This window comes from Ipomoea triloba, chromosome 11 (genome assembly GCF_003576645.1).
Source record: "Ipomoea triloba cultivar NCNSP0323 chromosome 11, ASM357664v1".
NCBI lineage: Eukaryota > Viridiplantae > Streptophyta > Magnoliopsida > Solanales > Convolvulaceae > Ipomoea > Ipomoea triloba.
In genome coordinates this window covers 14,667,708-14,682,079 of record NC_044926.1, presented here as the reverse complement: position 1 = coordinate 14,682,079, position 14,372 = coordinate 14,667,708, and the positions used below count along the sequence as shown (strand labels likewise).

The 14,372-nt window shown below is 35.8% G+C and overlaps 2 protein-coding genes across 3 annotated transcripts; both read left to right on the top strand.

The window, feature by feature from the left end:
• The first annotated feature begins 4,669 nt into the window (after nt 1–4,669).
• Nucleotides 4,670–7,605, top strand: LOC115996042 (nuclear pore complex protein NUP205-like). The gene is made up of 7 exons (XM_031235187.1): nt 4,670–4,945; nt 5,355–5,467; nt 5,547–5,628; nt 5,793–5,879; nt 6,430–6,510; nt 7,070–7,128; nt 7,503–7,605. The coding sequence occupies exons 1-5, from the start codon at nt 4,940–4,942 to the stop codon at nt 6,451–6,453; spliced, it is 312 nt and encodes a 103-aa protein (XP_031091047.1). The 5' UTR covers nt 4,670–4,939; the 3' UTR covers nt 6,454–6,510; nt 7,070–7,128; nt 7,503–7,605.
• On the top strand, nt 7,406–9,663 carry LOC115996043 (RNA polymerase II-associated protein 3-like). Of its 2 annotated transcripts, none has more exons than XM_031235189.1 (3): nt 7,406–7,624; nt 7,714–7,796; nt 9,292–9,663. In XM_031235189.1, exons 1-3 carry the CDS (start codon nt 7,489–7,491, stop codon nt 9,295–9,297), a joined length of 225 nt encoding a protein of 74 aa, XP_031091049.1. In that variant the 5' UTR covers nt 7,406–7,488; the 3' UTR covers nt 9,298–9,663. The 2 variants fall into 2 exon arrangements, with proteins under 2 accessions (XP_031091049.1, XP_031091048.1); XM_031235188.1 differs by lacking the exon at nt 9,292–9,663 and adding an exon at nt 8,427–8,562.
• Nucleotides 9,664–14,372: the final 4,709 nt, after the last annotated feature.

Sequence of the window (14,372 nt, the reverse complement as noted above, 5' to 3'; positions counted from 1 at the left end):
ATATATATATATATATATATATATATATATATATATATATATAAATAGGCTAGGCCTGCGGGCTTGTAGGCCGGGCTTTTAAATATAGGCCTAGGCCTATTTAACTAAATAGGCTTTTAATTAGGCATAAGCCTGGCCTTTTTACTAAATAGGTTAGGCCATACTAGGCCCTAAGTAGGTCAGGCCGTAGGCCCCTATGAAGGGGTCTGACCTATTCCCACCCTACCATTCAGGAACTAAATTTATCAATTTTGAGGAATTAACTCTCTATTCCGCCAAGCACCTTGTGCTCAAATGACATGTAGTGACTCTTTCATATGGGAGGTCATGAGATTGAACCTCCGAGGCGAATTGACTCAAAGTATAGATGAACAGATACTACAATATAATAGGTCCAGTATTTTATTAAAAGAAAAAAAAAACTCTCTATTCCATACTTATACAAGAAAAAAGATAATACTAATTTTACCACTTATAATTAATCTCAAAATTGAGCCTACTATATATTCATAAGAGGCAAATATTCATTTTATCTCATTTTAAAATGCCAATAAAACAACGAATAAATGTATAGGACTGTTAGCATAAATTCAACCTATGATCCTAACACATAACCATGAGCCTATTTCAAGATGCGGATGCTTGTTTATTTCTATTGAACAGTGAAATTTGGAAAATTCAGAGAACATCTTTCTCCTAGTGAATTGAGCCCCCCAACAAAAGTACAAAATCCCCTCTCTCTCTTCAAAATTCTATTTATACTTTTTGCTTAGGGCTCGTTTGGTTCGCGGAAAATATTTGAAGGGAAGTGGAAGTGAAATTCCGTGGAAAAGTAGTTACAAGGAAGATAAATTCTGTTGTTTGGTTGGTGGAAAAGAAGTTGCTGGGAAAATAAATTCTGTTGTTTGGTTGGATTTAGAATGATAAGGAATAATGTGTATAAAGATTTATATGCCCTTATTATTATTATTATTATTATTATTAACCTAACCCATGAACCACAATTCCACAATCGGCAAACCCATTATTCTTATTTCAATTTTGGGGGCCCAAAACTGATAATACAAATTGCAGTAGGTTTAGGTTTAGGTTTGTTCAGTCATTGAAGCAGTCAGCAGATCAGAGCCGACCAGAGGACAACGGCAGAAGCGGGAGGCGGAGGTGCGGACTCCCGGCGAAGCGGAGGCGCAGAGTGAGGCAGCGACCAGCGAGGGCAGAGGCGACGACCGGCGAAGGAAAAGGCGGTGAGGTAGAGGGGGCCGACAGCAACTAGCGAGGCTGGTGTTCCCAACTTGCAGTTTGGCAGGGAAGAAGAAGAAACGGGTGAAGGATGAAGAAAATAGAAGGGCAAGATGGTCTTACCAGGATAATTTTTGTTCCCAACAGCAATGGAAAACCAAATCCGAGGGTATACCTCCGATTTTCTTTTCCTGTGAAATGAGGAACCTACTTCCCATTGGAATATAAGTTCCAATCAACCAAACAATGGAAATAAGCCATTTCTCTGATTTTGAGGAACTTACTTCCATGGGAAGTGCACTTCCTGCCAACCAAACATGCCCTTAGGGTTACCTTCCTAAAACTGGTTACCACTAGACGTTTTACTTATGCCCCAACTAGGTATTGAATTATTTACAACTCTTGTTCGCGATTCTCGGTATGGAATTAGTATCTCTTCTCAGGTCATGATAGCGTGTGGCGAGCCTTTCTTGAGAGCGTCTGACCCAAATTGTCAAACCAGGCAAATTATTGCATGGACCATGGTCCAGTGTGGACCAAAAATAAAAAGTACATTATTTTTGTATTGTAGGTACATTATCAAATAATGTACCTCCAGTACAAAAATAATGTACCCTAAAATAATGTACCTAAAATACAATAATAATGTACCTTCAGTACAAAAATAATATACTTTTTAATTTTGGTCCACACAACTGTGTGGACTATGATCCATGCAATAATGATTGGTCAAACCAATAACCAGTTCGGTCGACAGACCTACTTGCATTTTCGGTTTTCCCCAACATTCGTCCCTAAGTTTCTTTAAGGCGAAAAGTATTGGGCTTATTAAGAAAATAAAACCCAATTTTGATCTTTATTGTGCAACAATGGAAAAGGTTTTTACATCCCGTTTGGTTCGCTAGAAAATATTTGAAGGAAATGGAATTCAAATTCCATAGAAAACAAATTACCAGGAAAATAGATTCCATTGTTTGGTTGGTGAAAAAGAAATTACTGGGCATATGAATTCCATTGTTTGGTTGGATTTGGAATGGTAAGGAATTATGAATATAAAGACCAATATTCCCTTAACAATTAATAGTAATACTAAATTATATTATTTTGATGAGGGTAAAGTTGTCCAATTGCTCAATACTTTCTTCCCAAACTCCTTGGAAAACAAAATACCAACTCCTAGCAAAGAATGTGTTTTCCTTCACTTTTGGGAACTCAAGTTCCAATGGAAAATATTTTCCATCCAACCAAACAATGGAAAAACACATTTTCCTTCACTTCATGAAAAATCTTTTCCATGGAAAAGATTATCCATCCAACCAAACACCCCCTTATTCACTAACTCACAGGCGAGAAGATCGCAACAAGAGTAGTGATTGCAATTGGGAGGAAATCGCAGCTGGGAGAAGATCGCTCCAGGAGAATTGGAGCTAGCCGCAACGTAGGGCGTAGAACTATGGAGACTGGTATATTTCGTTTTCCAATGTTAATTCTAAATAATTTTGATTTAGATAGTTTGAATTTTTCATTATATTTTGATTGTTTTTTGGAATAATGGTGGTGATTTTTGTTGTAATGGTTGTTTTCCGGCAACGTTGGTGTGTGATGACGGTGGTCTTTGGATGTTTGTGTGTGGTGACGTTGTGGTGTGTTTTGTAGGGGGTATGGTGTATTTTGTAGTGAAATGTGGTGTATATTTAGTTGATATTTTGAATAGTCAGTTGTGTGATGTAATCTGAGAACTGGTGCATTTTAGTACGTTGCATGGTGTGTTTTAGTAGGTATATTGGTGCATTTTTATTTGACTAGGTGTAGTTTGAGTACGGTGGGTAATGGTGTGTTCTAATTTGTCCAGTTGTGCACTTTAATACGTTGAATGGTGTGTTTTGTTACGAATCTAGGTGCGTTTTAAGAGAGCAGTTGCATTTTTGTTATTGTGGTTACTGGTGTGATTTGATCTGAAAACTGATGCATTTTATTACGTTTCATGGTGTGTTTTCGTACGTATGTTGGTGCATTTTATTTGACAATGATGGTTAGTATTTTTTTCATGTTTTTAATTGGTGCGTAGGTGTGAATATGGACTCTGCTAGTGGAGGTTGTGATGAAGGTTATTCTACAAACATTGGTGTAGAAGGCAGGTGCATGTGATATGGAAATATCACCTGGTATGACTAAGTATTGGCGTCCAATTTGTGCCAACAGTTTGAAGCCTCACGTTGGGCAACAGTTTGATTCTTTGGATAGTGTTTTTGGTTTTTATAAACAATATGCTGGTTCTGTTGGTTTTGACTGTAGGCAGAGCACAACTCGGAAGGGTATGTAGTTGGGAGGGGTTGAAGCATGTTGTATGTAGTCGGGAGGGGTTCAAGCATAGCTATTCTAGTGTTGTGAAGAGGCGTAGGGTGACAAATAGGATTGGGTGTAAGGCTAAGGTAGTTTTTAAGTTCATCCCGAATGGTTGTTATTCTGTACATTTTTTTGAGGAACGGCATACCCATTTGATGTGTTCAACTATTGCTAAGCAATTTTTAAAAGTCAATCGCAATCTTGATTTTGGCCACCAACTTTTCGTTGCAAGTTGTGTTCGGGCAAATATTGGCCCTACTCGGTCGTATGGCTGTTTAAGGAGATTGTTGGTGAGTATGCTAATGTTGGGCCTACAAGTGTGGACTTTCAAAATTTCAAACGTGATTTAATGGCATACATTTTGAATGGTGATGCTCAATTGTTCAAAGATACGCTGTTTAAAAGGCGTGAATTGTGCGGAGCATTTGGGTTAAAATACGATGTTGATGAGGGTGACCAGCTTTCAAGGGTTTTCTTGGCAGATGCAGTATCAAGGAAGGACTTTTCTTTGTTTGGTGATGTTGTTTCGTTTGCACTACTACGGAAACAACATATAACGTCGGTTTTTTGAAAAAAACGACGTTAAAAGTGAAATAATAACATACGACGTCGGTTAATTAAATAACCGATGCCGTATGTCTTACACGAAAAAAACATAAAAAATGAAAATAAGATACGGCGTCGGTTAATTAAATAACCGATGCCGTATGTCTTATCCGGAAAAAAATTAAAAAAATGAAAATAACATACGGCATCGATGCCATATGTCTTATGCAAAAAATAAAAATAAAAAATGATAATAACATACGACGTCAGTTATTTAATTAACCGACATCGTATGTAATTTAATTTTTTAAAAGATATTTTAAATCATATACGATGTTAGTTAGGCATAAAACTGACGTCATATATAGTTTAATTTTATTTTATTTTTTGAAATGATTAAACGTTTTGCTTTAATAAGATTTTAAAGAAAAATCTGACATGATAAGACGTCGATTTTATGACTAACCGACATCGTATCATTGAATATAAAAAAAAAGAAAAATTATTAGCTCGTAATAGATTTTATCATGCTCCTTCTCTTCTCTCCGCCGCAACCAATAAGCACCAACGCCTCCATTCTCCTTCTTTCGCGCCGTCGGACAGCAGCACAACCGCACACCCGCGCCGCCGGACAGCCGCACCTCCTCCACTGTAACAAATATTTAGGGTTTATGCCCCGCGACCGATCTTTGCACCTGCGCCTCTGCCTCGCAACGACGCCACCGCCCACCAGCCACCAGCTTCCCAGTCTCCGTATTCACCCTCAACCCGCCTTAGTCGCCGGCCGAGAGCCCCCTCCGTCTTCACCATGTTAGTAAGTAGTACTGGCTTGAATTTTGATGTTTAGTACAGTAGGGTTGTCACAATTTGGCTATTTGGTAATCTGCTCATAAAATTTAACATTAAAAGGATATAGTACCCTGGTTCTTTACTTTTCAACCGTAGATGCAGTTCATTGCTGGAATTTTATAAAAACTGACGTGAAATGAAACAGTATTACTACAAATGATGAGGAAATTTGAATGGAAATCACTTGTGCGTTTTCTTTTTCCATAATACTTGATTGGATATCAAGTGAAGTTGGTTATGAGTTGCAATAATCTAATTTCAGGAGAAGCATGTGTTTCTGTTTGCCCTCTCAATTTGAGCTAGTTGATTTTTGGCAAGTTTTTTTCACTATTGATAGTTAAAAGCCCTGAATGATCTAATCCCTCCAATTGCAGCTTCTTATTGATAATATCAACAGGCCTGCCCCTAATATCACACACTTGCTGCTCAAGTTTGATCTTGATAGCCCTATTGAGAGGACCATGCTTCAGCCAAAATTTCATTACAGGTTCCAATCTTGCCCTCACTTCTATTTCTCATGTATCTTATGCTATGATAATGAGTTGAGCATTTTATTTGTTCTGTAGTTGCTTGAAGGTCGTTCTTGATCAACTGGAAAAGCTTTTCAAACCAGATGCCAATGCTTTGCTTCATGAATTTGGTTTTCAGGTTAGATATCTTTTGATAATTGATTCAGGTTTTTAATCCAAATTTCTGCAAAGGCTAAGTGTTAGAACAACTAAACTTTAGTCTCGCCCATACTGGTTGTGGATTGTTATCTATTTAACTATTTCTCTAACTTTGTGAGCACATCAACAATTTCTTTTATGCAGCTTCTCTATGAGTTGTGCATAGATCCGTTAACTTGTGGTCCTATTATGGATTTGTTAAGCACTAAAAGATATCAGTTCTTCATAAAGGTAAATGCTGCATAATTCAATGAATTTTAGTTTTATTTTCTACCGTACTTTTGAATACAAGTCATACTTAATTGTATTTATTTTAATAAAATGTCTGATATATTATTGTAACAACATGTGGATACAATTGGTGTTGTTCCTTCTACATAAGTGCACTTTATAGTGTTGTGTAATCCTGTAGTCTGACATGTTTAGTGTGTTATATTTTACATGAACTATATCAATTGCACTTCAAGTGATCAACTCTTTTTCTTGAAATTTGTTGTTCTTTTCATTAAGATTGCTACTTCAAGATATAATCACTTGGTCCATCTGTTCTGATTTATTTGCAATGCGAATGAGCAAGTGTGTTTAGTCATCACATGTACTGGTTAGGTGGCATGAGTGCATGACTTTAAGTATTTAGTATAATCAATTGGAAGTTTATGAGTGTTCTGTTGCAATTCACTAAAAAAGGATAGACCCCTATGGCCCTATGCTATCTTCAGTTTCTTCTTTCAATGCTTTCTAAACTAATGTCTTTGGGGCTCACTTACTTTTACTTGTGCAGAGAGCATGCCTAAGCCGCTGCTAGCCACCGCCGCCTCCGCCGCTGCCGGTCATGGTCGCCACCAGCCCTTCCACCTACATTGTGAGTTTTGATTTATTTGTTAGAATATTGTTTAAATTTAGTACCTGAAGTCAACCCCATTCTGCTAACTTATCTATTTGTTCCAAATTGGATTGATATTTTAATCGAATATTAAACTGGAAAATTTACAAAAAAATATACATATATTCATTTTCAATACAAGAAAACGTGTATGTACTGTGCCACTAATGACTAAAATCTGATATGTATTTTACTTGCATTTGTGATGGGTATAAAGATTCATGGTGGTTCTTGAGCATGGTACCTAGTACATTGGTTTAATTCATAGTAGAACTGGTTTTGTGCCTCTGCTTCATTGTGTTTTGCTTTGTCAAAAGGTTGTTTCATTTCTTGTTCTGTTAACTATCAAACGTAATTTCTACAGTCAATCTGAGTGGGGGATACTGCATAATTTTTGTTGCTAGAGATAAAAATGTGGTTTGTTGTCATCTTCATTAGGCTTAGAATAGTAGATTTTTGCAATTTTCATGTATAGGCAGTGGTAGATTTTACTACTTCTTGGTTCGGGCCTTGTCGTTTATTGCTCCAATTTTGGCAGTTATTGCAAAGAAGATGCCACAAGTGATATTTCTCAAGGTGGATGTGGAGGAGCTGAAGGTAAACCTTAATAAATGTGTTTCGTTTGTCATTTTATTTCAGTGTGGTAACAGTTGAAGAGTGCCTGCGCTTGTTTCTCTCATGCAATTAACTACTCCTTTCTCAGTCTGTGGCTAAGAAGCTAAATAAAACAATGGTCTGGAACTCAAACTAAGATGTTTTTGTAGAGTACGGAAGGCACGAGGATTAGAATTGTCTTTACTGCACACCCTATGCAAATAAACCGCAGAACCTTACAGTACAAACACATTAGAATTGCAGTAATTCTTGTCCAGATTTCACTAAGTTGAAGAGTTCTATAGTTTTCACTTCAAGCTACCAATTGCTTGCATTGTCATAAAATTATTGTCTACTTTCATTATGCTTTATTTTAGATTCCAGGAGGCTGAGGATGACTGTACAGAGGCTTTGAATTTAGATGATCGCTACATTAAGGCATACTCTTGTTGTTCAACTGCTAGAAAAGAACTTGGAAAATTAAGAGAATCCACTGAAGGTATAGCTGCAAATATTAAATTCAAGAGAATGAAGATCTCCCATGTTTTTGATTGCATATTTTCCTGATGTAGTTATAGCTTAGTGCAGATGCTGAGTTTGCCTTGAGGTTGGAACCACAGAATAATGAGGTTAAGAAGCAGTATGCTGAAGTAAAAGCTTTGTATGAGAAGGTATAGTCATTACAATATCTAGATACTAGTTCTTGTCTGTGGTGTTGTTGTAAACTTTATTTGTTTACATCTGGGTATCTGGACAGCCTCAAGGGGGAAAATGGTAGTTCTTGGTCATAAGTTGTTCGATTTATATTGTATGTACATTTATTATAATATAATACAAGTTTTTATTAGGAGTTAATTCCATTTTTGATCCTAGATTTATAGGCGTCATTCCACTTTTAGTCCTTTTTTTTTTTTCAAAACATCCCATTTTGGTCCTAATATTATTGTGGCATGACCATTTTTGGTCCTTTATCAACAAAATCGTTAAAATTCTCATAAATGCAATGACATTTCGCTCTTCAAATAGGGATTTTTTCAAAAAAGTAAAAATAAAAATATAGCGGATCAACTTACTTTGCAAAGAAAGATATCAAAATGCCCTCAATGCCATTTTAACGATTTTGTTGAAGGAGGACAAAAAATGGTCATGCCACAATAATACTAGGACCAAATGTGGATATTTTAATAAAAAGGGACTAAAAGTGGACTAGCACATATAAATCTAGGATAAAAAATGGAATTAACTCTTTTTATTAGTGGATCCTGTTAATACATGAATAGGAATTAAAACTTTCCTTTTAGGAACACATGCTTTATCTGGAGATTCTTAAAAAGCGAAGGTTGACATCTAGTTAAAGGAGGGAATATACAAAAAAAAAATGAAGTTAATCTTGTGGATACAAATTTCATGGTTGTTGCCTTGTCGGAGCATCTTGGGAACTGCTATTCTCAAGTTCAATTTCTAGGAAATTTTTAATTCCTATTCATGTATTCCTAGTACAGGAACTGCCTGGCTATGTTTTGTAGGAAATTTCTAGTACAGGAACTGCCTAGCTATGTTTTGTGTATTCCTCTTCAGAATGTCATTTATGAGCCATTTGAGCCATCGCCTTTCATGCCTGCTGTAAACTAAGCATTTGATAATGACTTTGATGTGCCGATTCGCTACTTTTTTACAGTTTTTTTTTATTAAAACGAGATAAGGCATCGGGTTTTCGGAAAAATTGATGCCGCACCTCTATTTTTAAAAAACAAATAAAATACAACGTCGGTTTTTTGAAAAAACTGACGCCGTCCGTATCTCTATTTTTAAAAAAAAAACAACATACGACATCGATTTTTTGAAAAAACCAACATCGTATGTACTTATTTAAAAAATGAAAAATAATATACGATGTCGGTTTTTTAAAACCGATGTCTTATAATTTATTTATAACGTCTGCTAGAACTACGTCGGGAAAAAAATCGACGTCGTATGTCCAAAATAACCGACGTTAAAATGTATTTTTATAGTAGTTTTGATGCTACATACTGTACTAACAGGTTAGTAATCTGTTTTTTGTTTGTGCATTTTATATAGATTAGTGGTGTATTATTCTATGCTCTATGGTGCGTTCTGAGACGTGTTATTGTGCTAACTATTTTTTTTGTGTTTTTCCTTATGTAGGTATAATCTGGTTTTTGTCCCATTTACTAGCATTGATAATCATAAGAGATGCATCACCTTTGGTGCTGGGCTGCTTACAAAGAAAGACATAGAGTCATACGTGTGGCTTTTGGAGAGCTTTAAGAAAATAATGGGTCATGATCCTATTTGCGTTGTTACATATCAAGATCCAGCTGTGAAGGTTGTCGTTGCTCAACTGTTTGGTGCGTTAAAAGATAGATTTTGTATGTGGCATATAATGTGCAAGGTGGGAGAGAAGGTTGGACCGGTTTTGTCTAAAGACGAGGTGTTTAAGAGGAAGTTGAATTGCATTGTTTAGGATAATTCAATTGATCCCGAGGTCTTTGAAGTGCGATGTAATCAGATTATAAAGGAATATGGATTGCGTGATAATGGTTGGTTTCGTTACTGGAATATGGGTTGCGTGATAATGGTTGGTTTCGTTCGTTACTGGAATATGGGTTGCGTGATAATGGTTGGTTTCGTTCCTTGTTTAAGTCCCGTACATTTTGGAATGGTTGGTTTCGTTCCTTGTTTAAGTCCCGTACATTTTGGACATCTCCATACTTTGATGACGAGTTTATGGCGGGTTTGGTTAGGACGTCTATATCGGAGTCTCTATAATGTGCAAGGTGGGAGAGAAGGTTGGACCAGTTTTGTCTAAAGACGAGGTGTTTAGGAGGAAGTTAAATTGCATTGTTTAGGATAATTCAATTGATCCCGAGGTCTTTGAGGTGCGATGTAATCAGATTATAAAGGAATATGGATTGCGTGATAATGGTTGGTTTCGTTACTGGAATATGGGTTGCGTGATAATGGTTGGTTTCGTTCGTTACTGGAATATGGGTTGCGTGATAATGGTTGGTTTCGTTCCTTGTTTAAGTCCCGTACATTTTGGAATGGTTGGTTTCGTTCCTTGTTTAAGTCCCGTACATTTTGGGCATCTCCATACTTTGATGACGAGTTTATGGCGGGTTTGGTTAGGACGTCTATATCGGAGTCTCAAAACAATTTTTTTGGTACTTTCTCTAATGGACATTCTAACTTGGTTGGATTTTTGGTGCATTATGACAGTGCTATTGGTGCACAGCGGCATGCCCAAGCAAAACTAAATGCTGATTGTGAAGCTTGTTTTCCAGTGTTGAAGACACCATTGGCGTTGGAGCGGCATGCCATGGGTTTATGATGTTCAAGAGGAGATTTGTGCGGCTTGTTTTTCTTGTCAAGTGGTGTCTTTGAGTGATTGTGATGGTTGTGTGTCTTATGTGATAAAAGATGGTAACCATCGGGCATGGGCTGTGGAGTTAGTTTTGGATGATTATTGTGCAAGGTGTTCTTGCAAGATGTTTGAGAGGATGGGTTGTTGTGTAAGTATATCTTTTTGTTTTTAAAGATCATGGACTATTCCTTCTAGGTATTTGGTGCATCGGTGGACAAAGGGTGCATGTTTGCACCCAATATTTGATATTGATGGTACAGTTATTGATCAATCTACAAAAGTGGAGAATGTTAGGCTGCTTACTAATCTTATGTGGTTTGATATTTATGCTTGTGTGGGGTTGGCTGATGGTTATATTGATTGTTTGTCACAACTACGAAGCGTTATTAATGAGCAAAGGAAATTATTTCTTCAAAATGGGAGTGAGAATGTTATTGGCGTGGCTGTTGGTAGCAAACAAAGTGTGATTAATTTGTTTTGTCGGTCTGTGTCTAAGGCTTCTACAGTGGAAGTGCATGACACTGTCTAAGCTAAGAATAAGGGTAGTGGTAAGCAATTGAAGAGTGCAAGGTACAGAACTGCAAACAAGTGTGCAAAGCAATCAAGGAGATGCCACACTTGTGATGAATATGGCCATAACAGTAGGATATTTCTTTAAATAATTTAAATTGTTCATTTTAGTACTGTATATGGTGTGTACTTCATGTATGGTGAGTAAGTGGTTTGTTTTGTTATGAATGTAGGTGCGTTTTAATAGAGCAGTTGCATTTTGGGTATGGTGGTTATGAGTGTGGTTTGAACTACTAACTGGTGCATTTTAGTATGTTGAGTGGTGCGTTTTACTACGTATGTTGGTGCATTTTATTTAACTAGGAGTAGTTTGGGTATGGTCCCCAATGATGTGTTTTAATATTATAACTGGTGTCTTTTTATACCATGAGTGGTGTGTTTTATTACGAATGTAGGTGCGTTTTAAGAGTGAAATTGCATTTTGGGTATGGTTGTTAGTGGTGTGATTTGAACTACTAACGGGTGCATTTTAATACGTTGAGTGGTGTATTTTACTATGTATGTTGGTGCATTTTATTTAACTAGGAGTAGTTTGGTGTGTTTTAATCACTGTTGCAAAAATCCCCGCTTAGGCGCTAGGCGATCCTAGACTGAGGCGAATTGCTTCCTAGGCGTCCGCCTAGCGCCTAACTTGATCGACTGGGCCGAATTTGGCCGAGTTAACTCGCCCAACTCGACAGAATTAGCCGAGTTAACTCGAGCGAGTCGGTCTTGTTAATTTTATTATTATATTATATATATATTTAAATTTATTTATTATATAAGCAAGATATATATATATATATATATTATATATATATATATATATATATATATATATAATTATATTATATATTATATATATATATATATATATATATAATATATATATAATATGACATACATCCACACACATGAATTAATTTTTTGTTTTTATAGATCGCTGCCTAGAACCGCCTCGGTATTCTCTAGACGCCGCTTAGACCGCTTAGGCGCTAGCGCTAGTCTACCGCCCGACTAGCGCCTAGCGCCTACTGCAACCATGGTTTTAATATTATAATTGGTGCATTTTTATACCTTAAGTGGTGTGTTTTATTACAAATGTAGGTGCGGTTTAAGAGTGCAGTTGCATTTTGGAATGGTTGTTAGTGGTGTGATTTGAACTACTAATAGGTGCATTTTAGTACGTTGAGTGTGTGCTTTACTACATATGTTGGTGCATTTTTATTTCACTAGGAATACTTTGGGTATGGTCCCCAATGGTGCGTTTTAATATTATAATTGGTGCATTTTTATAACTTTAGTGGTGTGTTTTATTACGAATGCAGGTTCGGTTTAAGAGTGCAGTTGCATTTTGGGTATGGTGGTTAGTGGTGTGATTTGAACTACTAACTGGTGCATTTTAGTAAGTTGAGTGGTGTGTTTTACTATGTATGTTGGTGCATTTTATTTAACTAGGAGTAGTTTGGGTATGGTCCCCAATGGTGTGTTTTAATATTATAACTGGTCCATTTTTTTTTTTACCTTGAGTGCAGTTGCATTTTGTGTATGGGGTTAGTGGTGTGATTTGAGCTGATAACTGGTGCATTTTAGTACGTGAGTAGTAAGTGTGTTCTAGAAAGTCTAATTTTGCAATTGTGCATAATCTGTGCATTCAACCAAAAACTAGCTTAGTAACAAACATAGTTGCTAACCAACATAGTCAAAGCTATTAACAGTCAAAAACTATCTAACAATTGTCCTAGCCATATCATAATGTCAACCAAAAACTATTGTCTAATAAATAATGTCAAAGTCACCAACATATTACGCAATAACAAATTTTCCTTCAAAGTCAACCTTCTCGCCCAAACTCTACTGCTTGTTGTATGTTCTGTGCTCTGTGCTCATTCAAGCGCAGTCAAGTATTTCACTCTTAAAGCGTTCAATGCTCCTTGTTTTCTTTTCCAACCCACAGTTCCATAGGTCTGGTAATTGCCTCTGGATGTTTCCATATGGCGCATGAGGAATACACTGCAATCAATCTTGTGTTGTTATCCCCCCAAGCCATTCTCATTCTCTTCACTTTCAACTTTTCAATCTTCTTAGCTTTGTAAGTCGATTTCAAACCATTCAAGAACTTTGAAAGAAATGTTTGCTGCATACCAATTAAAGGCATAAAAATTTTAGTGACTGAATAAAGTTTTTGTGTATGAAAAAATCAAGAGGTCGGTGTGTTAACAATCTCTTAGGCACAGCTACATATTGTGTTTGGTTTTACAAACCGAAGATGAGTTGTATGTTGCTTCAAATCTCTCACACAGTGGGTCAAAATGAATTATGTAGTAGTGCCCAAATGCTATTATGGGAAAAAGAAACTATCACAGGAAAAAACATGTGTCAAAATATGCACCAAATAGTATAATGTACCAAGCAATCCCTAACACTTACGTGTTGAATGTTCTACCATCGGGTCTCCATTGCAAAGGAGTTGTCCACAAGGTAGCTGTCGATGAATTTCTTATACCTCTCACCCTCTTCTCCAATGGGTTCACAATTGTTGTGTATGAGCTGCAATTTAAAAAAAAAAAAAAAACTCTTAATTATTTATTTATTACTTAAGTCACTTCGAATTATTAAAAAAAATCTTCTTCATATTTTTTTTATTGTTATTCGTGAAATAATAATTTTATAAAATTGTGATATATGAAAATGATAAAACTATCATTGTATTATAAATTAAATGTTTGTTTCAAACTCATCAAAATATGTTAAAACATAAAAAGTACTCCCAACCCAATTGCTAAATGATGGTTTTGAATATTATGTAATAGAGAGGATAAGAAATCATAGAGATACTATTTATTGCATGTTACTATACTTTTATTGTTTTTATTATTTTAAATTTATATCCTGACATTTGACAAAGAAAATGAAATGAAAATTAATGTGACACTCAATAATATAAAGTTTTCTAATGCACAAAAAAATTAAATCAATATACTACGGAGTATAAAGGAACCCAACAAATAAAAAAAAAAAATAGTTCCTTACTCTTATATATGTCACTCTAAGACATTAATTGTTATTTTTTATTCCGTATTTTCAAAAAAATTTAACATTTATTTTTTCTAAAATTGATAGCCAAAATGACTGGTTACATATAGTTAAAGCAAGAACAAATTTTTTTATTTTAAAAAAGAAATACAAGACATCGAGATAACACTAAAAATAAACTAACAATTTATTATCCACAAGAACTTATTTGACAAACGAATGCCCAGCGTGTCTATAACCAAATATCGTCTCAAAGACCGGGGAGTCCGCTACATTA